Here is a 27688-nt window from a genome sequence, read left to right on the forward strand (position 1 = left end):
TAAAGATTCTCTCTTTGGTTATATTCAGAATTCAATTCCCAAAAGGTAACACAGCGACAGAATAAAAACTTAACGGAGGTAAAAGCAGTTGCTTTGCCATGTCAATTGGAATGAGAGAGAGTCAAACTGCCAGTCAGCCAAAGAATCAACAAGCCTGAAAACCTGACAATAAATATATGTATTGGTAACTGTTGCATTCGTAGCATAGTTAAACATTCATTAAATGAGTGTGAATTGATAAAGGCCCAACCCCAAGATATTAAGATGCATCTGCTTTGGCTGTTTAACCAAGGGACACAACCTGTAAAAGAAGGATGACATGCCAATATTGTCAAGGAAAGGACCCTAGCATACTGCATATTCATAAACCTGCAGAGAATTAATTAAATGAGAAATGTATCAATCAAACCAAAAGATTAGTCAGTGGAACTCTTGTCTCATTGAGGCAGGAGGAGGACATCAGGTCAGGAAAAGACTGAAAACTTTCAAAATAACCTGTACAAATTAAAGCTTCCAAATGCAGCAAAGATTGTTGACCTATGAATTTCTTAACCATGGCAGTACAGCAACATTCTGTTCTGAGAACCAGAAAACTAAATGCAACTGGATGAAAGACTATAGTTCTCCTGCAAGCAATGGGTCAAAATAAACCAGTCAATAGTTATGAAGTAACTCGTTTACAAGAGGGTGATTGAGATGGGGATAACTTTATTGAACTCCATAAAACTTATACTCAAACAATGATATCAGTGATAAAGGACACAATTTTCTCTCAAAATGGTGTGCTTACCTGAAGGAAATACCACTGCAAGAGATTGGTGCAGATGTTGAACTTTTAATAAGAGTAGATGTCCCAGAGCAAATGGAGATCTGGCAGATTATTAATAGCCACGGTAACAGTGCCAATGCTGGACCACAAATTAGAAAAAATAGATTTGGAAGGCCTGTGGCTTCAGTAAACCACATTTCATTTGAACTTCTGAAAATATGTGGGAAAAACTCAAATGTCAACTGAGGACCGCATCTTCTTACAGCTGGTATCAAGTGCAGCTGCACTGAAAAATAATAATTATTGCTTACCTTTGCCACTTCAGAACAGCATGTCATCACACCCAAAACTAACCACATAGCGTAACAGCGAGCACATTATCTCGTTAGGAAATTCAAGAAAGGTGCTGCTTATGGTTTAGAAGGAGCCATCAAAGGTCCTTCAGAAAAACGATGGAAAAGTGGTTCATACAACCCCATTGGGTATACCACAAACGCAAAAAGACAGTCAGAGTAGTATTGGATTGTGTATCATCATATAAAAGAACATTACTTAATGAACTCTTACAAGGACCTGACTTAGCCATCTCACTTCTTAGTATTCTCCTGAGCTTCCGCCAGGCACAGTTTACCATCATGGCAGACATTGAGGGGATGCTCCATAAAGTTAGAGTTTATCCTTATAACGCTCAGACTGAGTTTTACTTGCATATATACAAAACAGAATAGGTGCAGATAAATTTCTGAATGATGTCTTTAAAAAAGAACAGAAAAATGAAAACAATGTATATGGGATTTGCCAATTGGCCACACTTTCTGCGGAACGGCCGGGCAACGGCCTGCTTTTCATCTCGCCGCCCATGTAAACAGATCGAGTGGCCACTTAATACTACTCGGTTTTGAAAATATCAATCAAATCCAATACATAATTTGTCTCTGGGGGGCTTAACAAGGTGTGGCATCCTCAGTCCTTAACCCTCAACAAGAGTATGGAAAATCTACTGAAATAAAAAACCTATTAACAGTTTGAAAATAACTAAAAATATCAGAGAGAGACATATGTCAATCAAATTTATCAATCAAATTTTATTTGTATAGCCCATATTCACAAATTACAATTCATCTCATAGGGCTTTAACAGGGTGTGACATCCTCTGTCCTTAACCCTCAGCAAGAGTAAGGAAAAACTACAAAAAACCCTTTTAACAGGGTAAAAATATGTAGAAACCTCAGAGAGAGCCACATGTGAGGGATCCCTCTCCCAGGACGGACAGAAGTGCAATAGATGCCACGTGCAGGAGAACATCATCAATAATCAAAGTCTCTAGCAGCATTGATGAAGCACAGTCCATGCTCAGCAACCATCTAGAACACGATCCACCATCCAGACCAGACGCCACTTCAGTCCTCAGTCACCGTCCACCGCCGCCCACCAGGAGGACCCATCACAAGCCACCACTGCGGTCCTGGTCCACCGCCCGTGCCCAATGCCAACGCGACACAGGGTCCGCCACCAGCACCACGATCAGCCCACATGACTCAGAATCCGCCACACTGGATCCAACATCGCGACCCCCGGTGCGCGATCCACAAACCGTAATCCATGGTGCGGCCACAGAGGCCCTGGATCTGCGGGTGATAAAGCAAAGGGATTCCGGGGAAGGGGGATAGGGATGGAGAAGAGGAAGGAGAAGCTGGAAAGAGAAGCTCCGTGTGTCATGTGTCATAAAATAGAACAAGTAACGTTCTGGTGCACTAATTAGCTCTAACTATAAGCTTTATCAAAAAGGAAGGTTTTGAGCCTACTTTTAAACGAACAGATGGTGACTGCCTCCTGAACTGAAAGTGGTAGATTATTCCACAGCCGAGGGGCTTGATGGCTAAAAGCTCTGGCTCCTACTCTACTTTTAGAGAATTTAGGGACGACAAGTAGGCTTGAATTCTGGGAGCGGAGTGCTCTAGTGGGTTTATAAGGTATTAACAGCTCTTTAAGGTATAAAGGCGCTATATTATTAAGGGCCTTGAAGGTGAGGAGGAGAATTTTAAATTCTATTCTAGATTTAACTGGAAGCCAGTGTAGCGATGCTAATATTGGAGAAATGTGCTCTCTTCTCTTTGTTCTCGTCAGGACACGTGCTGCAGCATTTTGGACAAGCTGTAGAGTCTTTAACGACTTCCTGCTGGAGCCTGATAATAATGAATTACAATAGTCCAGTCTCGATGTAACAAAGGCGTGGACTAGTTTTTCTGCATCTTTTTGTGAAAGGACATGTCTAATTTTTGAAATATTACGCAAGTGGAAAAAAGCGGTCCTAGAAATTTGTTTTAAGTGACTATTAAAGGATAAATCAGGATCGAAGATCACTCCCAAGTTCCTGACTGTTTCATTGGAAGCAAGGGCAATGTCGTCTAGCGCAGCTATATCATTAGATAATGCATCTCTAAGGTGTTTGGGGCCAAGTATTATAACCTCTGTTTTGTCTGAGTTTAATAAGAGAAAATTGCGGGTCATCCAGGTTTTTATGTCCTTGAGACATGTTCGAAGTTTAGTTAATTGATTACTTTGTTCAGGTTTTATTGACAAATATAACTGGGTGTCATCCGCATAGCAGTGGAAATTTACCGAGTGTGTCCTGATAATGTTTCCTAGTGGAAGCATATATAATGAGAATAAAATTGGGCCGAGCACAGAGCCCTGTGGAACACCATGATTAACTTTGGTGCGCACAGATGACTCATCATTAATTTGCACAAATTGGGAGCGATCAGAAAAATACGATTTAAACCAGTTAAGGGCGGTTCCATTAATGTTAATTAACTGTTTTAGTCTTTGTAATAAAATTTGATGGTCAATTGTGTCGAATGCTGCACTGAGATCTAACAGAACGAGGACAGACACAAGTCCCTGATCTGAGGCTATTAAAAGGTCATTAGTGACTTTTGCCAAGGCTGTCTCTGTACTGTGATTGGCTCTAAACCCCGATTGAAAGTCTTCATATATATTATTTTCCTGGAGAAACTCACACAGCTGATTGGCTACCACTTTTTCTAAGATTTTAGAAATGAAGGAGAGGTTAGATATTGGTCTGTAATTGGCTAAAACCTCTGGGTCTAGGGTGGGTTTTTTGAGTAGGGGTTTGATGACAGCTATTTTAAAAGACTGTGGTACATAACCTGATGACAATGACAGATTGATAATGTTAAGTAACGAACTATCAATTAGGGGCAGAATGTCTTTAAGTAATTTGGTAGGAATGGGATCTAAGATACAGGTTGTTGGTTTAGAACCTGAGATTAATTTGGTAAACTGATCACGGGTGATCAGAGAGAAGCTGTCTAAGTAATGGGTAGGATTCTCAGCCGTTTCTGAGATCTCTGTTGTTGGGAGGGTATTAGTGCCAATTGAGGGCAGGAGATGGTTGATTTTATTTCTAATAGTTTGAATTTTATCATTAAAAAAGGTCATAAAGATATTGCTATTTAGGGATGGAGGAATACTGGGTTCGGTGGAGGTGTGACTCTCTGTCAGCCTGGCTACAGTGCAGAAGAGAAACCTGGGGTTATTTTTATTCTCTTCTATTAGTTTTGAATAGTAGGTGGCTCTTACTTTGTGGAGAGCCTTTTTATATTCTTTAACACTATTCTTCCAGTCTATGAGGTTTTCAACATTGTTGCTGGAGCGCCACTTCCTTTCTAGTTTTCTTGATAATTGTTTTAACTCATTTGTCTGGGAATTATACCACGGAGCTAATTTACTATGTTTGACATTTTTCTTTTTTAGAGGCGCTATTGAGTCTAATGTTAATCGTAATGAGTCTGCAGAGCTATCGACGAGGTGGTCGATCTCAATGGAGCTCAGGGTTTTAAAGAATTTGTTGTTTATATCTACTGCTAATACGGGTTTAAATGTAATTGGGATTATTTCCTTAAATTTAGCTACAGCACTATCAGGTAGACATCTAGAAAATGAATTTTTTATTAGTGGCATATATTCAGTTATTGAAAAATCAAAGGTTATTAAATTATGGTCTGATAGAACTGGATTGCGCGGAAGTACTGTTAAATTTTCAATTGCGACACCGTACGATAATACAAGGTCAAGTGTGTGGTTACCACAATGAGTAGGTTTGTGCACACACTGACTGAAACCAATAGAGTCTAGTATTGAAATAAATGCTACGCTAAGGCAATCTTTATTATTATCAACATGAATATTAAAGTCACCAACAATAATAATTTTATCGGTCTTTAGGACTAAGTTTGATAAAAACTCAGGGAATTCCTTTAAAAATTCAGTATAAGCCCTGGGAGCACGGTAAACTACGGCAAATATGATTGGCTGTTGGTGGTTCCTGGATTGGCGTGGAAGACTAAGAACCAGACATTTAAATGACTTGTAGCTGAGTTTAGGTTTAGGATTAATTGATAGACTGGAGTTAAAAATAGCAGCAACTCCACCTCCTCGCCCAATTTCTCTAGGAACCTGTGAATTGATATGACTGGGGGGAGTAGATTCATTTAGACTGACATAATCATCAGGATGCAGCCACGTCTCAGTGAGGGACAATAAATCTATGTTGTAATCAGAGACTATTTCATTAACTAATGAGGGATCCCACTCCCAGGACGGACAGAAGTGCAATAGATGCCACTTGTAATGGAGAACATCAGCAAAATAGAGTATTTACAGCAAGAATAAGAGTTTGTAGCATAATGGAAGGTAAATTAATTAATTATTGTCAGTAATGGTAGTATCTGAGTAGACATATTGTATATCATGCAGTCTTGTTGTATCACAGTCCACAATCAGCTTCCAAAACGAACAGGATCCACCACAACAGTCAGATACCACCATAATCCACATCCATCGTCCTTATAAACCCACTAGAGCACTCCGCTCCCAGAATTCAAGCCTACTTGTCGTCCCTAAATTCTCTAAAAGTAGAGTAGGAGCCAGAGCTTTTAGCCATCAAGCCCCTCGGCTGTGGAATAATCTACCACTTTCAGTTCGGGAGGCAGTCACCATCTGTTCGTTTAAAAGTAGGCTCAAAACCTTCCTTTTTGATAAAGCTTATAGTTAGAGCCAATTAGTGCGCCAGAACGTTACTTGTTCTATTTTGTGACACATGACACACGGAGCTTCTCTTTCCAGCTTCTCCTTCCTCTTCTCCATCCCTATCCCCCTTCCCCGGAATCCCTTTGCTTTATCACCCGCAGATCAAGGGCCTCTGTGGCCGCACCATGGATTGCGGTTTGTGGATCGCGCACCGGGGGTCGCGTGTTGGATCCAGTGTGGCGGATTCTGAATCATGTGGGCTGATCGTGGTGCTGGTGGCGGACCCTGTGTCGCGTTGGCATTGGGCACGGGCGGTGGACCAGGACCACGGTGGTGGCTTGTGATGGGACCTGGTGGGCGGCGGTGGACGGTGACTGAGGACTGGAGTGGCGTCTGGTCTGGATGGTGGATCGTGGTCTAGATGGTTGCTGAGCATGGACTGTGCTTGCAGCAGGACTGCTTGGCATGTCATGTTGGGGTTGTCCTTCGGGATGTCTACCCTCATCAAATGCTGCTAGAGACTTTGATTATTGATGATGTTCTCCTGCACGTGGCATCTATTGCACTTCTGTCCGTCCTGGGAGAGGGATTCCTCATATGTGGCTCTCTCTGAGGTTTCTACATATTTTTACCCTGTTAAAAGGGTTTTTAGTAGTTTTTCCTTACTCTTGCTGAGGGTTAAGGACAGAGGATGTCACACCCTGTTAAAGCCCTATGAGATGAATTGTAATTTGCGAATATGGGCTATACAAATAAAATTTGATTGATTGATTGAAGTTTATTATTTAGATTTTTGGTTGAGGAGCTGGGTTTACCGGGAACCCAGAACATAGCAGAGACCCTGGAAGAGGTCTCGGTTGTGGAAGCATGGTTGAAAGATCGCCCTTGGGTGAGTCATTTCGTCCCGTACCTCGTGGAGCCCCACAAACCTGTATGCGGGAAGCCTGCAGAAGATGTCTGTTCTGGGAGGCAGATGTCATAGTAGAAACCCCTCACCTCTACAGCCTGCTCACAGGCACCAGCCTCCAGCCCCATCCGCTGACCGGTACCTGGGAGGATGGCGGGCTCTTGGTGGACCCCGCAGCCTCCAAAAGGCTGCTGGTGCGGGGGTGGACATTAGAGAGGGGGCATCCGACTCCAGTTCGCCTGCGCTGGAGGGCCCCGGCAGACTGCACTCCTGTTCCAGCGTTGGAGGTCCTCGCAGCGCCGACTCCACTTCCTGTGCTATTGTAATGAGATTGCATTAACATACTTGGCTAACTTGAGGCTGACATAACAATACTCATCCAGCTAAGAGCACACTGGAACCACTTCAGGAAAAGGAGAGAAGAAAGGAGTTTTGGCTGGACAATTGAAAAAGAGGTCAAGGGACAATAGTGGACAAGAAATTGAGCCTGGCAGTGTATACCAGGGAACTTTTAAATAAAATATATTAAAAATAAATATAGCATTAAACTCGATTGAAGAAAAGAACCAAGTAAAGTATTGATATGTTCAGTTTCCAGCAGTGCCCTTGTAAGCATACAAAATAGTCGCTCAGACACAAGACAATACATCATTTTAGAGATAGCACATACTTTATTAGTAATAAAGAGAAGTGTTTAAATCAAATTTATTTGGATTCCTACACACTTTGGGGTGGAAGGAAATGAACTGGCTGATAAATAAGAAAAAAGGAGCAACAAGGAAAAGCTGTAGATATTAGAGTAAATTATAGCAAGGCTGAGATCAAAAGTATAATCAAATCAGGCTTGAAAAAAGATGGCAGGAAGAATGGGACAGAGGAAATAAGGTTTTTTTCAAAAGAAAGTACGTGAAATGAGAAAAACCACTAAAGATACAAAGGAAGATGATACTGTATCAACAATGAGGTTTGGTCTTACAGGTCTAAACAGCACCCTAAAGATAATGAACAGGCATAACACAGTCAGAGGGGACAATTGTAATCAGCAGGGATCCAGTTTCTAAAAAGCGACATACAGTTACCAATAAGCAAATCAGAAATAAGAACTATCATTAATGAATACAGTGACAAAACATGGCAAGAATACTAGGTTTTAAATGACACAGGAAATCATTTGGCCCTTGTGAGAAGAGCAGAGGCGAGAAAATCATTACCAGAGAATAGGTGTTGCAGGAATAAATTATCCACTTCATAAAATAGGCAAGCACCCAACTGGACCCATGCAATGATAGAATGTAACAAATATCATGACCAAAGAAGATAATTAATATCAGGATAAAAATACGAATTGCATTTTAAAAAAAATTGGGGGAAGAACATCAACATAACATAACATACTTAGAAGATTATGTAAGATATACATAATCTTCTAAGTAAGTATTTGATAAAAACAGGATATGTCGTTTATTTCCAATCTACTGCTCCAAACTCCAGTCCAGAAGGTGGCGGTAATGAACTATTAAGCTGGTTTGCTAATCGCCAAAGAACACAAGAAATACAAGAAGTAGAAGTATAAAAAAAAGAAGAAGAAGCAGCAGGAGCGACGAACAAACCAACACACCCTGGGCTACCATGATTTCGTTAACTAAAGTTCCTTTTATTTCTTCACGTACGTTTCAACGTGCAAATACCCAGCTCAACGTACTGACAACGCAGATAATCGGGAGCTCCTGCAACCAGGTAGTGACGTCTTCTGACCTCCAAGTTCCACCACCCTGTCTGTGTCATCGCGAGCGAGTGAGGGCAGTAGAGCGTGTGAAGTCGTAAAGACCTGAACGACACTCTTGCAGCCCTATAAAGAAGGAAATCAGCTCTGCACGTTAAATATTCATGTGTGTGTTGAAGTAAATGGGGGATGTATATTCTATTTTTCCGTGGCATCAAGAGTCGTGAAAATTTCGAGTTATCAGTATCGACTATAAAATGTGGATATTGTGACATCCCTATGTCTTTTTATGTTCCAGGTGAGGAGGCTTTTATACCTCCCGAAAATTGGTCCGCTTACCAAACAAGTGCTGCCAGGCCGCGCTCCTTTCTGCCCAACATTGAATAAAGTAAGTCTAGCTTCCACTCTAAGTTTAAACAGGTTGAAAGTTTTAGTTTTCACAACTTTTTTGTAGATTGCTCCACAATTTCTAGCCCAAGCTGGAACGTCACACGGTTCACACACTTTCACTGCTGCTGTGTTAGATGAAAAGCTCAATAAAAAATATAATAATGTGAACAGTAGGTGCATTTCACAGAGAAACAAAGAAAAGAAAGAAATCTGCAGTGCTTTTCGACTACTAAGCGGGGCTTTTCCTGCACAGAGAATTGAAAGACGACAGACTTCGTTCAACTTCCCTACAAATTCTACTACAGTGGAAACCCCCCTCTTTGTCTGGTTGATCGGTACCACCACATCCTAATTTTTGGCCAGGCGAAATCCATGCTAACCTGTGAGTCTTTTTTGTAATTGTACACTTTGATGGTGTTTGACCCCGTTTTTTCTTGTGTCAGTGGATTGAGAGCAGAGTTGATGATCATAGATGGAGGAAAAGCGTCCATCTGGCACTACCAAGGCTGGAGAAATCGGCCCCTGTGCAGATTAGGTAATTCCATGTTCCCTTCCTCACTAAACATCATTGCTGGTATTGAATGGTTAATAAACATGTTACTCTGTGTCGATTTTTCCTAAAGTGAGCTTTCGGAAGCAGCATATGAGAAACTGGCAGAGGAGACCTTGGGAGCTCTGACTGATTACTTTGAAGACCTGACTGAAGAAGCTTTCACTGGAGCTGATTACGATGTTGTCTTCTCTGTAAGTCTCTCTGTTTCTTAATTTTCACTGTGGAACAGCTAGCTGTAACATTATAATATATTATAAATGAAGCAGGTTTTGTCAATCTGTGAAGTAGTTCATTAAAGACTTTTAAAGACCTATTTTCAGAGAAATTTCCCACAAAATCCTAAATTGTGGACTTCATGCTCGATTAAAGTCACAAACCCAGGAGACTTTTTATTAAGTCTTGGGCTGATGTTTCTACCTACCAAATTTCATAAATCTAGGTGAAATGCACTGTGAGAGCTTCTTCATTTTCAAATTTGTAGAGGGTACTAAAAAGACATCATGCAATACCTTGGTCAAAACACTCCATCAGATTCAGAATTCTTCCATTGTTATGGTGTTTCTAACACCAAATTGACGCCTCATTGGAAGAAGTAAATAGCTCAGAGAGACTGGGTAATTTACAACCATATAACTTCTGTTTAAGTGACCATGACCACATACAAGGCAAGGTCGTGGACCACAATGGCCAGAATGGCAATGATTGACAAACCTGGTGCTACTTTGAACAGTGTAATGACATCTGGCCACTTAACAAATCCTGTGGCTTTGGTTGGCAGCCTTGCAATAGCTCCAATGTTTAGCTCTGAGACACTCAGAGATGCCATCGAAGTTGCTAAACATAACAAAGAGTAGCGACAGTGAGGACAACTTTTTTTGTACAGGTGAGTTCGATTTTATTTATAGCTAAAACAAATCTGAATATATCATACAGAGTAGGGCTGCACGATTATGGCCAAAATCATAATCATGATTATTTTTGATCAATATTGATTATTTATTCATTTTAGGGATGTCATCTTTTTATTGCACTTTAACGTTTAATTGAACAAAAACACTGCTTCCACTTCGATTGTTGTGCGACATTCTGGCTAATGTACAAATTTTGCATCAGGCTGGTCCTTATCATAGTGCATCTCGTAGAAGGAAAATATAAATAAAGTAGTATCAACACTTTTTACACAAAATTAAATCAACGCAGCACTGCTTTCACTTCCATGTTGTACTACATTTCAGCTAATGTACATGTCTTTTCATCAGTACCTGGGCAATCAACTCTCCTGTGTGGTCTTGTGGGAAAAATGACGTCTGCAAGCATAGACTTTTCATTGCAATATTACCATCGATGTTTTGAATTGTCAGGGACATGTATGGCCCCATCATTCTGAAGTCTTCATTGCTAACAGTATTTATTGGACACATGTCTTTTGAAAATTATCCCACTACCAATCTCATAAGTCACCTAAGAGTCTGTCATGGACGACGATGTATGTCAAGATTACGAGCCACTTGCAGCCAGCATTAGTGAGGAAAACGAAAAGGCCAAAGCGATTGTCAGTGCAGCAGTGCCTATCCAGCAGGCATTTGAGATTTGTGGTATAACAGAAGGATTTTGCCGGCTGATGGCACATGTGTTTTACCACGGACATATGGACCTCAGACATCAGTCCAGTAAGCATGCATAGTTTTACGACACAGTGGCTGGATGATGATTTCAATATGAAATGGACATTGCTGCATGCACTCGCATACAACAGTCTGTTGGCTCTATGCAAGCACCATTTTTTCAATGAAAGATGCACTTTATATCTGTTTAAACAAATTTTGTTTAATAATTGACATTTCTGTTCAATATAGTTATTATTATATTTAATATATTTTAAATTTTTTGAAAAACAATTGATGAGATTTAAGTTACATGGAGCCTAAGTCTCTCATGCACTAAAAGAACATCTATCCTCAAGCTTTTTCCTTTTCTATATCATGTGTGGTAAACAAACCACTAGCCATTACATACTACTATTCTGTATACTTATTATTCTGTCTGCTTCCATAAAAAATGTCGTCCCATTAGTCCCTCCGCAATTTTTGTCGCCTGTACACAAGTAGTCATAAAAACAGATGAAGAATTACATCGCATGGTCTCTCGCCTAAAAGACTGTGGAGCAGGACAAGATTCAGCTTGTGTGCTTAAACTGCAAAAATGGAGGTTGTCATGTATGATTTTTAGATCAAAACGTAGGAAAACATGTTAGGTTCTCATAAATGTCATTATGAAATCATCAGAGCTAAACCTTCGACTGTAACCATTTTTTAACTTTAGTTTTCAGATCTCCTTTCCATTGTGTTGAATGGTAATTTTAAGAAGAAATGTTTGGAGGGCGACAAGACTTTTGATTGGTTTTTACTGCTGCTAAATAGAATCACACAGAGTCCTCTCTCTATCTCCCGCTCTTTGTCTCTCTATCTATGTCTGTCTGTGATACACACACAAAGAGCTGCTACTAAATAGGATAAATCTTTCTCCACCTAAAGTTGTTTTATCATGTACATCACATAAAACTAAAGGAGCACTCAGAACTGTGTCAGAACAGTTTTTGTTGTGTCAACATGGAATATTAATTCATCCATATTTGCTTACTATATATAGCAATTTTACCCTCGGGTGTGAATAAACTACTATGAACTTCTCTTTAAGAAACAGGAAATTATTATCGGTATCGGCCATGTAATGCATGTAATTATTGGTTATGGTATCGGCAGGGAAAATCCATATCGTGCATCCCTAGTTTCTGTTGATCGAAAGAAGACAGGCACATAAAGGGATAATAAAAACAAAGATTAACTCATTATCTAATCACCACTATGCCGACGGAGGGGTGGGTGAAGTGTTTGAGTTCACAAAACACTTCTAGAGTTTCAGGGGTAAACATTGTTACAATACTATTGAAGTAAATTGACTTCACACGGCATCATTTACCCAGTGTTTTAAGCCTAAGTGCGTGTTTGTGTGGCTATGGTGCACCCGGAAAGTATTAACAATGCTTCACTTTTTCCACATTTTGTTGTGTTACTGTTACGTCTAAGTGAAGGGTCGGACCCCAAAGCAGACAAGGAGTGGTTTATAGATGGATAAGGAACAGAGTTTATTTAGCTGGCGAGGAAAAGGAAGGCAGGAGTAGCAGGGTGCTGGCTGGCTTGTGGATCCTGGCAACGTGGAGGATGAAGAGCCGAGTGACGAGGCACACGAGAGTCCTGGGTGAAGAAAGTAACAAGGTTAGCTTACATCCAAATGACAAGGAAGTCGAGAGTTTTCTGCTCATCACTTGCTACCGTATTGGACGGAATAATCTGGCGTCGAAGTGCTGAGACGCCCAGGCTTAAATGGAGGAGGATGATGAGGAGGATTGGATGCAGGTGTGCCTCGTCCTGCTGCAGCCAGCAGTCAGCCACACACAACACACAGGGGAACACAGAAGGGAAGGGGAAGAACACAGCCACAAACTACACAACACAATCACAAACACCACAGTCACAGCCTTATTCCAAAATGGATTAAATTATTTTTTTCCCTCAAAATTCGACACACAATACCCTATCATGATAAAGTGAAAAATATTAAAATAAATATATTTTGCAAGTGATTACATATAAAAAACGAAAAAACTCTGAATACTTATGTACAAAAGTATTCAGAGCCTTTGCTATGACACTCAAAATTGAGCTCAGTCGCATCCTATATCCACTGATCATTCTCGAGATATTTCTACAAATTGATTAGAGCCCACTTGGGGTAAATTCAGTAACGTTTGACAACGTCCTAGATGTAGACTGGACCCAATCCGTTCGCAGCACGGTACGCAAGTACTAATGTTTTGAAACGGATACAGGCAGCCACTGGTAACCAGTGAAGCTAGTATAGGAGCAGAGTAGTGTGAGGTAATTTAGGTAGGTTAAAGACCAGTCGATTCTGGATAAGCAGCAGAGGTCGGATGGCGCTAGCAGGTAGACCAGCCAGGAGGGAGTTACAATAGTGTAGGCGTGAGATGACCAGAGCCTGGGAAGTCAGAAATGTTTTGCCCATTTATTGAGATCCGCAATAGGCTGCAAGGATACCATCTTGCAGCCTGCATGCGGATGTTTGTCTTGACCTGCAAATACATTAACTGTTAGGCTTTAAACATAATAGCTGATAGCTTAAAATAGTGATACCTTAAAGCAGCATCCAAATTGTGAAAAGTATTCATTATCCTTTTCATAGTTGAGAAGTCCCTCTCACAGTTTACACTGCTGACCAGGACCGTCAGGGCAATGGAAGCCAGCAGGCTCATAGTTGGGTACAGGACACTAAACTCATATTTTGAGGACAGATCAGGCAGTATGGCCAGCTGTGTCTTGTTCTGAAAAGGTTAAAAATGTTATCAGCAACACAGTATAGTGTTCATGATAATGTCATCTTTTAGTAACCTTGAGTGGACCAGCGACCACTTGCTCCTTGAAAGAGGCCCATTCTTCAAGGTCTGTGCCAAAATCAACACGGGAACAAATCTTCTCTGCTGGTATCCTCAGTTTTTTGTGTGCAGTGTCGTCAGGGAGTGTAGCTTCTTGGGGACCGAGTATCCCAAATGAAGCCACGACTCCAACCTCGCCGAAACGTCCATAAAATATTAGTATAAATACAATTTTGCAACAACTAAATAGAATTTTCATCTGTAAAGTCAGCCAAAAGCCACATAATCATACCCGTGATTGAATTCTTTGCCAGTACTGCTGTCTGTCTCCTTATTCATCCCCTCTTCTCCCTCTCTCCTGTTCAGCAGAGATGCAGATTGCCCCCAGTCCTCAAGGGTCATCCAAATTTTGGGTCAACTTACTCAAATAGTAAGTGTGTGGGGATGCCCTTCGTGTGTATACTATTCTTTAATGCTGCCACAATTGAATCTGCTTTCCCGTCAGTCAGGAAAATCCGATCCAGGAATTGGCAGAAGACCTTCCCCTCGTTGTCCAAGTAGCTAATAATGTCCATATGATACAGTTTATACATTTCAATTATCTGTATATTGAAATTGTATAGGTCAATGAAATGTTACACTTTGGGGAGACCTACCTCATATGAATGTCTAGCTGTTTGCATAAAGATACATCTGTGGAATTGTATCAACTATTCGATGTGACCTATAGTTGGTGCTCTGCCAATTGAATTTTTTTTTTGGAAAGGTTAACATTCAAAGACGCTTGACAATTAAATGCAGTATATTAATTCTTTAATTTTATTCAAGAAAATCAAATTCATTGTCAATATAGCCATCGCATAAGACAAAACCAATCAAAAATATGGTAAACATTTACAAAAGAAGCTTACATTGAGCTTGTCAAAATAGTTGCAGCCCAAAAGATGAACTAGTTGCAGCAAGGCTGAATAGTTGGTGTGGTGGGCTATTTCATGCTTTATTAGCCCGTACAAGCACTTGAATGCCCCCACCACAGCCTCATGCTCCAGGACAACTGTGGGCTCAATTGATGCAAGGATAGTGTTATCTGAAATGACATGCAGCATCAATACCGAAAAGCCAAACGTTTTATTGATCTTATCAAAATAGAATAAACCTTTTTTTTTTATCTGTTGACAGGCTATTCTGTGATGCTCAGACCTTGTGCGTGCGTGCGTGCGTGCATGTGTGTTTTTACTTTTGTTTATTGCGTCTACACAAAGCCCTGTCAAGGAAACGCTGAGCAGAGTTGTTGAAATTGCTGTAAAGATGTCGTGGAGCATGCGCATAAAGTGAAAGAAGGCAGGAGTCGAGATCCTACTTCTCTACCACCTGAATTTACTCCTACCACAGCAATCAAACGGGAGGAGTTAGAATTGCGCACTTCGCCATAACCCTTGTTTGTGTTAAGTTACTGTTTTTGAAACCTCCGTCTATAATAAAAATATTTTCAAGTCAGATTTGCCGGTTTTGAACAATGGTCAGAAGAAAATAGATTAAACAGTGATAGATGAAAGTGTTGTTGGTAATCCTAACCAGCTTCTTATCAACATTGATTTGGTTTATGTTGTTGCTGTTATGAAGTGACGCAGCAGGGTTAATAAGGGTTCAGGCTGAGGTTGCGAGGCGTGGTGCGCTCATGTCATTGGGTTAGAAAATGTGCGAACACAGTAAGTAAGGGCCGTCCACACGTAACCTGGATTGCCTGAGTGTGCAGGATTCTACAATCCACTACAAAAATATGGATGAATATAAAAAAAAATTAACGAGTTTAAAAGTGTAATGTTATCTTATTGCCTGACAAATGTCTTATTTTAATCACAATTATGCAGTCCGAAGAGACTATAGATTTTGTTGATGTTTTTATTGCTGCTACTTCCCCTGTCCTTTTGTTAACAGAAAAAAAAATGGATGCTTGATTTTTTTATTTGTTTTTAGTATCAGCACTGTTGGCCTGTTGGCCTGTTCTTGGTTCACAGGAAAAAGGGAAACTTGAATTTATTTTTTTTTTTTTTATATAAACACTTTGTCTGTCCTTGGTTCTAAATGGACAAAGAATAGATTTTTCTTTGTTTTTAATATTACCCTAATATGATCGCATATAGCATTGGGAGATAACTGGGAGCACCGTGAGAGTTGTTTTATTTTACTTCTCCAGTGTTTTCAACACCTCAGCCATCACTGCTCAGGAAAAATCTTGAAGGAGCTGGAGTGGACTGCCACCTGGCTGCATGGACCATCAACTACCTCAACAACAAACCACAGTATGTGAGGCTTCATGACTGCTTGTCTGAGGTGGTTGTTACACAGGTGCCCCACAGGGAACATGGCTCTCTCCTTTGCTGCTCATTGTATGCACATTGAACTTCAATAATAATAATGGCTCATATTTGTATAGCGCCTTTCACAGGACCCAAGGACGCTGTTCATATGTTTGAGGACAAAACTGTAGAGAAAAGTAAAAAGTAACACTTCAGGCACAACAGGGACAGCTGTCATCTCCAGAAGTTCTCTGATGGCATAGCCATAGTCAGTCGTGTAATGGAGGGAAGCAAACGGTAGTACAGGGGTAGGGCCGAACGATTTGGGGAAATAATGTAATTGCTAATTTTTTCCCCAAAATATTGCGATTGCGATTTAATATGCGATTCCCCCCCCCAAAAAAACGTAATGAATGATTTAAATATGACCAACAAAATATAACATACATTTACTCTTAAGTAAATGTATGTTATAGCAGCAGCAGTTTAAGCTCTCTCTCCGCGGATGGGGCGGGCCAGCTGGATGCAATGTAAGGGCAGCTTGCGGATCAGCAGCTCCGTAGATTCCCGTTCATTTCCGGGTGGTCGTGCAGCAGTATGGAGGCGCCGGGCCTCAGCAGGAACACCCCCATGCTGAACACCTCCATCACGCAGTTGTGCATGTAGGTGACCGGGGGGCTCGGCTTGATTTTCCGGGGAGCGATTTTCAGGTCCGCCACCCGCACCGCGGTCACCGGCGAGATGAGCGCGCTCTGTGTGTCCGCCCCGTCGGCCAAAGATTTTAGGACCCTGTAGGTGATGCAGGCTTGACCATTTACTAAAGCAAAGGCAGTTGAACTATTAAACATATTTCCTTACTGAATCTCATCAGCTAAATGAAAATGCCTAACCCTATCCTGAGCCAAATGTTAAATATTTTTTCAGAAGCAATTTTTGTTTAGAGAATCACTCTATATTTTATTGTTTGGTTGTGTGCAGTTTATATATATATTTTTTTATTTATTTAACCTTTTTCTGATAATGATTGCTATATCTTGGTTTAATATAATTTCACTGTATTATGGTCCAGTATTTCTGCATCGACTCCTGATGACGTGTTGGGTTTTGGTGACGACAACTGTTGACGACAACGGCTTCTTGGAGGGCTATCTCAATTTGTAGGGGAAGATTTCAACCACTACTCCTTGTGACTCCGTTTCAAAGGGCAAGATAACCCTAAAAAACAAGGGGTAGGGCCAAGGGGTGAAATAGGATTGGGCCTTAAGGCCAATGTATGCTTCTCCGTTTTGATGGACACGGACAGATAGGACCGCCTTCTCCGCCCTGGAACGCCCTCTCTGGGGCTCCTCGGAGAGCTTTTCGTGCAGCCCTGATTTTTCTAACTACACGTCGGCATGGCGGAGAGCCCACGGATAGCCCTTGGCTGTGATTGGTCCGCTAACGCCAGCATTTCAGAACGACATCATTTCCGGACCTCAGACTTCCTGTTTCATTCCCTAAATCACAACTATGACTCTATGATTAATGTGACAAGTGTGTTAAGCCAGCGGCGTTGTCCGGCTGACGGTGGCTGGTTAGAGCACTTACGGCATGTGTGTTCGGTCACATACGGTTATAATGAATTTTCATAACGGGGCTAGCAGGCTAGCCACCATGCTAACTGCGGTGGGAACAGCTCAAAATCCTGCTGACTTTAATCCCACGGCTGTCATGACACTGTTTCTCAAACACCGTCAGGTTAGAAGCAAACACTTGGTAGCAGTTAGTATCGGGTGTCCGTGCTGACTGTGTGTGGAAGCTGGGGGGGAAGACAACAGCCTCCGTGTAGCTTCAAGCTGTTGCAACTGTTGAATTAGCAACGCAGTTTGGAAACAAGACCGGGGTACCGCTGCACTAAGACACAATGACATAAGCATTTTGACCCGCTGGGTGTCACTTTATTTCAGCAAAAACTGTCACGTCATCAACAGCCTTTTTAGTTGTAATCGTTCACTGTGTGTGAGGAGCCGGGGGGACGTAAATAAACCAGCGTGGACTTCTTCTATATACCTCATGAGGTAGGCTTTTCTAAGCTCGGCTTCTGTTGCGCCAACTACTGTTCTGGCGGTGAATTGTTTTCGGAACAAAAAGGCTCGTAGAACTATATATCAAAAAGTGTCCGTCCACTCCGTCCGTCCGTCACTCTGCTACAGACTCGGAGAAGCATACAGAGGCCTTCAGTCTAGTTTATTTATGTTTGTGATTGATTAAAGGTGTGTGTTCTGTCTGTGATCCATGTACAGAGTGGTGTTTTGACGGTGAAGTTAGGTGGGGACCATGGGACCTACGTCATCAACAAACAAACGCCAAACAGACAGATCTGGCTTTCTTCCCCCACCAGGTAAGATATACATATCACACTATCTCAAAGCGGTTCTCAGTCACCTGCATCTCTGCCCTTGTAGCGGAGAGATGTTGCATTACTATTAACTTGATTCTAACAATGATTTTTAGCTGTAACCACAATGTAAATGTCACCTTCAGCAAACCAAAATTAAATAATAAACATTAATCTGATCTATAATATTAAATTGCAAAGTCACACTTCATGAAACTCGATCAAGTTGACCTTCATCATCACCTTCATCACAGCAGAGTCACACTTTTAAATTGTATAAAGCATGATTCCTTTAGTATGAATCTCTAATGCACCGGTGTGAATCTCCTTTTTCAGTTATTAGTCTTGTTTTACCCATTCAAAGCGTCACCTCTATGTTGAGACAAGATACACTCCTGATCAAAAGCTTAAGACCAGTTAAAAAATTGCATGAATTTGCATTTTGCACTGTTGGATCTTAGGAAGGTTCTAAGTAGAGCTTCTTATTTTTATATAGAGCTGTTCAGGTCAGGATTGTGATCATAGGTCGTAGTTCGGAGCCGGATGGATAATGCAGAGTGGATTTAGCAAGTACTTCCTGTTTCATGGCAAATCAGTAGGTGGCGCTATGACACTGAGGAAATATTGACACAGAGCTATTCAGGCTTGTATTCTTATCATGTGACAGAAGTTTTGTAGTGATAGGACAATGCACAGTGGAGTTATGACAACATTGTGTCCTTTGGCGAAGGACCATCCTTCGCCGCACAGCAATGTTTACACGGTTTGAGGAAATGTCACAATTCTGACCATGATCCAATGACTTGAATGAGCTCTTTTAAGCAGCCAAGAGCATTCATCAAAGTATAAAAACATGTCACTTCCTATTGCCACAAGGGGGCGCTGTAATTTCAAGTCATAATTCCTGTGTAGATGTAATCAAGCCGGGACTCTTGTCTTACATGTCTAGTTTGGACTCGATTAAACAATGTATGTCCGAGATACAAAACCTCGTGTTTTGATGGCGTGTAATCAAAATGGAGCTTTTAATAACTTTAGATCTCCATCTTGATGTGATGACACTCGTCTAAATTTTATGTTGATCTGATGAAAGCTCTACGATAAGTACATCAAGTAAAAATGTGGAATATGGCCAAAATGGCCACTAAATCTAAATTGGTGAGCTTCATGTTTCATTTCATAATGCTCCTTGAGGCTTTTTTGTACATCTGGTCATTCTACACAACTATCCTCATTTTCGTGATGATCAGTGAATGCTAAAATTTTCACCACTTTCTAATTTACTGCAAACTTAAAAAACTTTTTGAGCACGTTGAAAAACGCTCAGAATAATCCGTAGAATTTCAATCGGGTCTCCCACCGGAGGTGCTCGTGCCCTAATAATCATTTCAATTTCAATAAGGCCTCCCACAGATTTCAGTGCTCGGGCCTTAATAATAATCATTTAAATTTCAATAGGACCTCCCACCGGAGGTGCTCGGGTCCTAACTAGGGCTCAGCTCTAGCACTAAAGGGCCCGAGCACCGGCGATTTCAAGTCTGTTGCGTTCGGTGAAGAAAAAGCTTATGATGAACAAGCGCTCATCTCCGCGTTGTATGCGTTTGCGTACTGCACAAGGATAAACACTTCATCAGGTCGCGACTCTTGTCTTACTGTCTAGTTTGGACTCGATTGGACCAAATATGTCCAAGTTACAGAAGCTCGTGTTTTGATGGTGTGTAATCAAACTTTGACGTCACGCCACGGTCACACTGGATGACGAAAAATCGATCTTTTAATACATTTTTATCTCTATCTTGTGCTGATGACACTGTTTGATCTGATGAAAGCTCAACAACAAGTACAGCTTTTCCGTAGGTGGCGCTGTTGAGCTATTTTGTTGCGCCATTTCCAAATAGTCCAGAATACGTTCATTTTCACCACTTTCTAATTTACTGCAAACTTTAGAAACTTTTGAGCACGTTGAAGCCCTCAAAAAGCCTGTTCACTACGCTAAGAATAATCTTTACAATTTCAATAGGGCCTCCCACTGGAGGTGCTCGGGTCCTAACTAGGGCTACGTTCTAGCACTAACGGGCCCGAGCACAGCGATTTCAAGTCTGTTGCGTTCGGTGAAGAAAGAGCGTATGATGAACAAGCGCTCGTCTCCGCGTTGTATGCGTTTGCGTACTGCGCAAGGATTAACACTTTGTTTCCTGAAGCCAGCAGGTGGCGCAATGATTTAAAGTTATGGTGTCTTTGTAGACATCAGGTCGCGACTCTTGTCTTACTGTCTAGTTCGGACTCGATTGGACCAAATATGTCCAAGATACAGAAGCTCGTGTTTTGATGGTGTGTAATCAAACTTTGACATCACGCCACGGTCACACCGTGTGACGAAAAATCTATCTTTTAATACATTTTTATCTCTATCTTGTGGTGATGACACTCGACAAAATTTTAGTTTGATCTGATGAAAGCTCAACAACAAGTACAGCTTTTCCGTAGGTGGCGCTGTTGAGCTATTTTGTTGCGCCCATTTCCAAATAGTCCAGAATACGTTCATTTTCACCACTTTCTAATTTACTGCAAACTTCAGAAACTTTTGAGCACGTTGAAGCCCTCAAAAAGCCTGTTCACTACGCTAAGAATAATCTTTACAATTTCAATAGGGCCTCCCACCGGAGGTGCTCTGGCTCTAATAATCCTATTATTATTATTATTATAAGGGCCCGAGCACCGAATGGTAAGAGGCCCTATTCAAACTGTAAGGATTATTCTTATTCTAACCAAAATGAATGGGCTTTTTGAGGTCTTTAACATGCTCAAAAAGGTTCTAAACTTTGCAGTAAATTAGAAAGTGATAAAAATGTACGTATTCTGCAGTAATTGGAATTGGGCGTGGCCAAATGGCTCAACAGCGCCACCTGTAACACACTAGCGCCCCCTAAAGGGCAGCCGCAGCATTACGACTGGCCAACATGTACTTAAATCGATTGAGGCATGTGTCTTTTCATAACAAAAAAATAAGTCTCTTAGACAGATATGCTAGGGCAAACAGGAAGCCCGCCATTTCGGCTTTATTGGTCATTTTGGCCATATTTTACATTTTTGGTTTGGAGTTCTTGTCCCAGGGCTTTGATCAGATCAACTTCCAATGCAGATGAGTGTCATCACAACAACATGGAGATGAAAACTGATTAAGAGATGTATTTTTCGTCACATCGTGTGACCGTGACGTGGCGCCAAAATTTGATTTAACGCCATCAAAACACAAGGTTCTGTATCTCGGACATACATTGTTTAATCGAGTCCAAACTAGACATGCAAGAAAAGAGTCCCGGCCTGATGCCATCTACACAAAAATGATGAATTGAAATCACAGCACCCCTAGTGGCTACAGGAAGTGACATGTTTTATACTTTGATGAAATGCTCCTGGCTGCTCTACAATATACAGCTCAAAAGAGCTCATTCAAGTCCTTGGATCATGGTCAGAATTGTGACATTTCCTCAAAACGTGTAAACATTGGTGTGCGGCGAAGGATTATCCTTCGCCAGAAGAAAAGGATGTTGTCATAACTCCAGTTTTCATAGTCCTATCACTACCAAACTTCTGTCAAATGATCAGAGTCCAAGCCTGAACAGCTCTATGTGTCCATTTTTCCTCAGTGTCATAGCGCCACCTACTGATTCGCCATGACACAGGAAGTGCTTTGTTAATCCACTCTGCATTATCCAACAGGCTCCAGACTACTGACCTATGATCACAATCGTAATCTGAACAGCTCCATATATAAATATTAGGTCATGGTCATAGCGCCACCTACTGATCTGTGTGAAAATTAAGTTGTGGTAACATTGTCCAATTGACTCAAAATTGCTCAAGCTAAATCAGAGCGCCTACTTGTGCGTAATAATAGTGATGGCGCAACCTACTGGCAAGGAAGTAAGCTTTTTTTTACAACTATCCTTCGATTTACATAAAATGTTCACATTGTGTTATGCTTTTTGATAGTTTGGACCGCAATGAGCAATTAGCAGGCAAGGATCAACATTGCGTGACTGAGGCAGGAATTGAAGTGTTTAACTTTGCTGCAGTGCGTAAACGCATGCAACGCGGAGACGTGCGCTTGTTCATTGAATGCTCTTTCCAACGACCGCAAACAGGCTTAAACGTGTGGATGCTTGGGCCCTCTAGCACTACAACGTAGCCCTAGTTTTTACTGTCTTTCAATAGAACATCCATGACAGTGTAAAAAGTGTGAGTGCAGCAGGGTTACATCTTTAATAATATCATCTCAGGAATACAAAAATACAGTTCATGGTTTGATATGTCTGTGCCTTTTTTTATACAAGCAATACAAAATCACAGGTCCAAATTACAGTAAGTCTGACTGATGATTGTATTTTGTAGTTTAAAATAACTTACATGCCGGAGTAGAGATCAGATCAGCTATCGATGATTAAAGACACAAATGCTTTATTTCCCCTGTTGTTATTATGAAACATTTCATCCTTATCAGAGGATTGTAACCTTCTGTGCACACTTTCCATCTGCTAGTCCTCAGGTGGACTGAGCAGTATGTCCAAGCCCTATATTTCCCTTGTATCCACTGCTGCTGTATGTTGTAGCTGGTCAGTGCATGTCTGTCTACTAACAAAGCTTGTATATAGGAGCACCTTACTCAAAAGCTGCCTATTTATGTCACAAATCATCTTGTAAGCCACAAATCACCAACAAAGCCAAAAAAATATATAATTTAGAACTACCAAGCCTCATAGAAATATATTTTTTGAGATGGTTAGAGGCAAAAAAAATTATCTTGAAAATTCGAGTCAATCAAATCCCATCAAATTGTATTTGTATAGCCCATATTCACAAATCACAATTTGTCTCAGGGCTTTAACATGGTTTGACATCCTCTGCCCTTAACCCTCAACAAGAGTAAGGAAAAACTACTAAAAAACAGGGTAAAAAGTACGTAGAAACCTCAGAGAGAGCCACATGCGAGGGATCCCTTTCCCAGGACGGACAGAAGTGCAATAGATGTAAGTGTAAAGAAGAACATTATCATGATTAAGGTTTTAGCAAGTATCTAAAGAGAAATACTATGTATCAAGTAGGGATGGGCATTTGATTAAATTGTCTTAATCGATTGTTGGGGAAATAAACGATTGATTTTTGATTAATCATTAATATTTTTATATTAAAATTCACTATTTATGGCTATATTAAACTGTAGTGAAAATATAAAAACACAGCGCGTTTCCTCATTGAGATCTTTATTGCAAGATGAACAACTCTTCTGGCAGTTAAACGGAATCCGTTCACGGGTTACACTTGAAAATATGCGCTGCTGTACTCTTAAGCAACTAGCCGCTGAGAGCTAGCTGGACTTGACGGTTCTCGACCTCTCTGTCCGGTTGTTGTCACGTCCTCACTCCCGGAACCCTCACCCTGACTCAGGTCTGTCCGGGTTCCCTTCCCCGTGGACTGAGGGTCCGTGTGCAGACATGATGCTGATCAGCGGAGCTCGCTCCGGGCTGCTTACTCCAGTTGCTAACATCCTCGCTGTGCTGCGTTCAGGGCAACTCGGATATTCCTACCTCCTGCCACATAACGAAATAGAGTTTTTTCGTCGATGAAAAAATAATGTAATTTACGAAATTCTTAATGATCAATAATCGATTGTCGATTAATTATGCCCATCCCTAGTATCAAGCAGTCCTGCTGCAATCATAGTCTATGGTCAGCAGCCAGCAAGATTGTGATCCGCTATCAAGATCGGATGCCACTTTAGTCCACAGTCATTGTCCGCTGCCACCAATTAGGATCCATCATCAGCTGCCACCTCGATCGTGGTCCACCACCATTATCAGATGCCAACACGATAAAGGATCCGCAATTATTATCCCAATCAGCCAGCACGATACAGAATCCGTGATCCACCATTACAATCTCTGATACGCGATCCACAGATTGTAATCCATAATGTGGCCACAGCTGTGGCCCTGGATCTGCGGACGATAAGGCAAAGGGACTCCGGGGAAGGGGTCTACTTTTAGAGACTAAAGGGATGCAAAGTAAGCCTGAATTCTGGGAGCGCAGTGCTCCAGTAGGTATATATGGTACTATCAGCTCTTTAATGTAAAATAGCGCCATATTTTTAAGGGCCTTAAAGGTGAGGAGGAGAATTTTAAATTCTCAATTTAACCGGAAGCCAGTGTAGCTAAGCTAATACTGTAGAAATGTGATCTTTTTTCTTGGTTCTTGTCAGCACATGTGCTGAGGCATTTTGGAAAAGCTGCAGAGTCTTGAACGACTTCCTGCGGGAGCCTGATAGTAATGAATTACAATAATCAAGTATGGATGTAGCAAAGGCGTGGACTAGTTTTTCTGTATCTTTTTGCGAAAGGATATGGCAGATTTTTTAGACATTACGCAAGTGTAAAAAGGTGGTCCTAGAAATTTGTTTTAAGTGTGAATTAAAGGACAAATCAGGATCGAAGATCACCCCCAAGTTCCTGACTGTTTCATTGGAATCAAGGGCAATGTCGTTTAGCGGAGCCATGTCATTAGATAATGTATCTCTAAGGTGTTTAGGGTCAAGTATTAGAACCTCTGTTTTATCTGGGTTTATTAGGGTTGCAAAGGGGTGGACACTTTCCGGTAAATTTCCAGAAACTTTCCATGGGAATTTTGGTCTCTGGAATTTTTGGAATTAAAAAAAAAAAAAAAAAAAAATACGCAAACTAAACGCTGAGCAATAAAAACGTCATTCAAAACTGTACTTTAAAGATGTATGGAATGCAGCACACGCTGCACGTTGAATTTCAGATAATGCACAGATTATTGCAAGCATCCTGCAGGAATAGTCAGGTAAGTTTCGATTTTTTTACTAAATATTTTTAAAGACAATGCCAATTGTTTGGCTAACTATTTATATCTCTGGCATTGCATTAGTGTTTTTTATTTATGTCTGTATATAACGAGGTAAATACAGTTAGTATAAATTATCCACAAAATTGTCAGTTTATTCCTGTATATTCCCCAAAATTTCCATATATTCCCGTATATTCCTGTTAATTCACATGGAAAGTTTCAACTTTGCATATTCCCGGAATTTTGCAACCCTAACAATGAGAATAAAATTGGGCCGAGCACAGAGCCTTGTGGAACACCATGGTTAACTTTGGCGTGCGCACAGATCACTCTACCAGCTTAGGGCAGTTCCTTTAATGCGAATTAACTGTTCTAGTCTCTTAATAAAATGTGATGGTCAATTGTGTCGAATGCTGTACTAAGATCTAGCAGAACGAGGATAGACACAAATCCCTGATATGAAGCTATTAGATTCTAATAGCTTCATATCAGGGAAGTCACTAATGACCTTCTAATAATTAGAAGGTCATAAGTGACTTTTGCCAAGGCTGTCCATGTGCTATGATTAGCTCTAAACCCAGACTGAAAGTCTTCATATATATTATTTTCCTGGAGAAACACACAGCTGATTGGCAACAACTTTTTCAAGGATTTTAGACAGGAAGGGGAGGTTAGATATTGATCTGTAATTGGCTAAAACCTCTGGGTCTAGGTTTTTTTTTTTTGAGAAGGGGTTTGATTACAGCTAATGTCAATATGTCAGTAAATTTCTTTCATTCTTTTGTGTTTGCAGTGGCCCAAAGCGCTATGACTGGACAGGTGAACACTGGGTGTACATACGCGATGGTATTAGGCTCCACCAACTACTTTCCAAAGAGTTTTCCATCATCTTCAGAAAAAATATGGACCTCTCAGACCTGCTTTATTCCTGAGAATATATGATTATCTCGGACATGAGAACTGTGACTCACAGAAGTGTTCCATGAAAGACCCATAGTGTCATTCCTCTACCAGAGGCATTGTAGTTTGAGGGTTTTAAGATTCTGTGCAGTATCTTGGCTGTTCAATGTATATACATATTTATATAATATACACTATATCCAATGACTAACTCAATATGGCATAAAAAGTATGCTGTCATTAGAAACAAGTGCTTAGGATATAGTTGTATGTAATTACTTTTCACTCTTTGTCCGGTACTGTGGTGTTTTCTATATGTTTTATGTGCTCTAATAATGTTATAAAAATGTCATACTAAAGAGAATTGTTCAATATGTATCATCAATCAATCAAATTTTATTTGTATAGCCCATATTCACAAATTACAATTCATCTCATATGGCTTTAACAGGGTGTGACATCCTCTGTCCTTAACCCTCAGCAAGAGTAAGGAAAAACTACTAAAAACCATTTTAACAGGGTAAAAATATGTAGAAACCTCAGAGAGAGCCACATGTGAGGGATCCCTCTCCCAGGACGGACAGAAGTGCAATAGATGCCACATGCAGGAGAACATCATCAATAATCATCATAATAATCCCGCTGCAAGCACAGTCCATGCTCAGCAACCATCTAGACCACGATCCACCATCCAGACCAGACGCCACTCCAGTCCTCAGTCACCGTCCAACGCCGCCCACCAGAACCCATCACGAGCCACCACCGCGGTCCTGGTCCACCGCCCGTGCCCATTGCCAACGCGACACAGGGTCCGCCACCAGCACCACGATCAGCCCACATGACTCAGAATCCGCCACACTGGATCCAACACCGCGACCCCCGGTGCGCGATCCACAAACCGCAATCCGTGGTGTGGCCACAGAGGCCCTGGATCTGCGGGTGATAAAGCAAAGGGATTCCGGGAAAGGGGGATAGGGATGGAGAAGAGGAAGGAGAAGCTGGAAAGAGAAGCTCCGTGTGTCATGTGTCATAAAATAGAACAAGTAACGTTCTGGCGCACTAATTAGCTCTAACTATAAGCTTTATCAAAAAGGAAGGTTTTGAGCCTACTTTTAAATGAAAAGATGGTGACTGCCTCCCAAACTGAAAGTGGTAGATTATTCCACAGCCGAGGGGCTTGATGGCTAAAAGCTCTGGCTCCTACTCTACTTTTAGAGAATTTAGGGACGACAAGTAGGCTTGAATTCTGGGAGCGGAGTGCTCTAGAGGGTTTATAAGGTACTAAAAGCTCTTTAAGGTAAAAAGGCGCTATATTATTAAGGGCCTTGAAGGTGAGGAGGAGAATTTTAAATTCTATTCTAGATTTAACTGGAAGCCAGTGTAGCAATGCTAATATTGGA

At 41.1% G+C, this 27688-nt stretch overlaps 1 protein-coding gene across 7 annotated transcripts; it reads left to right on the top strand.

The window, feature by feature from the left end:
- Positions 1-8284: 8284 nt before the first annotated feature.
- fxn (frataxin) lies at positions 8285-26660 on the top strand. Of its 7 annotated transcripts, none has more exons than XR_009920423.1 (8): positions 8285-8468; positions 8753-8842; positions 9288-9379; positions 9468-9588; positions 14214-14277; positions 16045-16150; positions 18430-18527; positions 26182-26222. XR_009920423.1 is itself a non-coding variant. In XM_062385012.1 (7 exons), the coding sequence occupies exons 1-7, from the start codon at positions 8361-8363 to the stop codon at positions 26197-26199; spliced, it is 591 nt and encodes a 196-aa protein (XP_062240996.1). In that variant the 5' UTR covers positions 8285-8360; the 3' UTR covers positions 26200-26222. The 7 variants fall into 7 exon arrangements, 5 of the variants coding, with proteins under 5 accessions (XP_062240996.1, XP_062240997.1, XP_062240995.1 ...); XR_009920424.1 differs by having other exon boundaries at positions 14217-14277; XM_062385012.1 differs by lacking the exon at positions 16045-16150.
- The last annotated feature ends 1028 nt before the right edge of the window (positions 26661-27688 follow it).

This window comes from Platichthys flesus, chromosome 3 (assembly GCF_949316205.1).
Source record: "Platichthys flesus chromosome 3, fPlaFle2.1, whole genome shotgun sequence".
NCBI lineage: Eukaryota > Metazoa > Chordata > Actinopteri > Pleuronectiformes > Pleuronectidae > Platichthys > Platichthys flesus.

What these genes read in the sequence shown, in the direction of transcription:
- fxn (XM_062385010.1), top strand. Translation starts at nt 8,361, where the DNA reads ATGATTTCGTTAACTAAAGTTCCTTTTATTTCTTCACGTACGTTTCAA. An exon ending in TCGGGAGCTCCTGCAACCAG is followed by an intron (nt 8,469 to 8,752) that starts GTAGTGACGTCT and finishes TTTATGTTCCAG; the next exon opens with GTGAGGAGGCTTTTATACCT. An exon ending in ATTACGATGTTGTCTTCTCT is followed by an intron (nt 9,589 to 18,429) that starts GTAAGTCTCTCT and finishes ATCCATGTACAG; the next exon opens with AGTGGTGTTTTGACGGTGAA.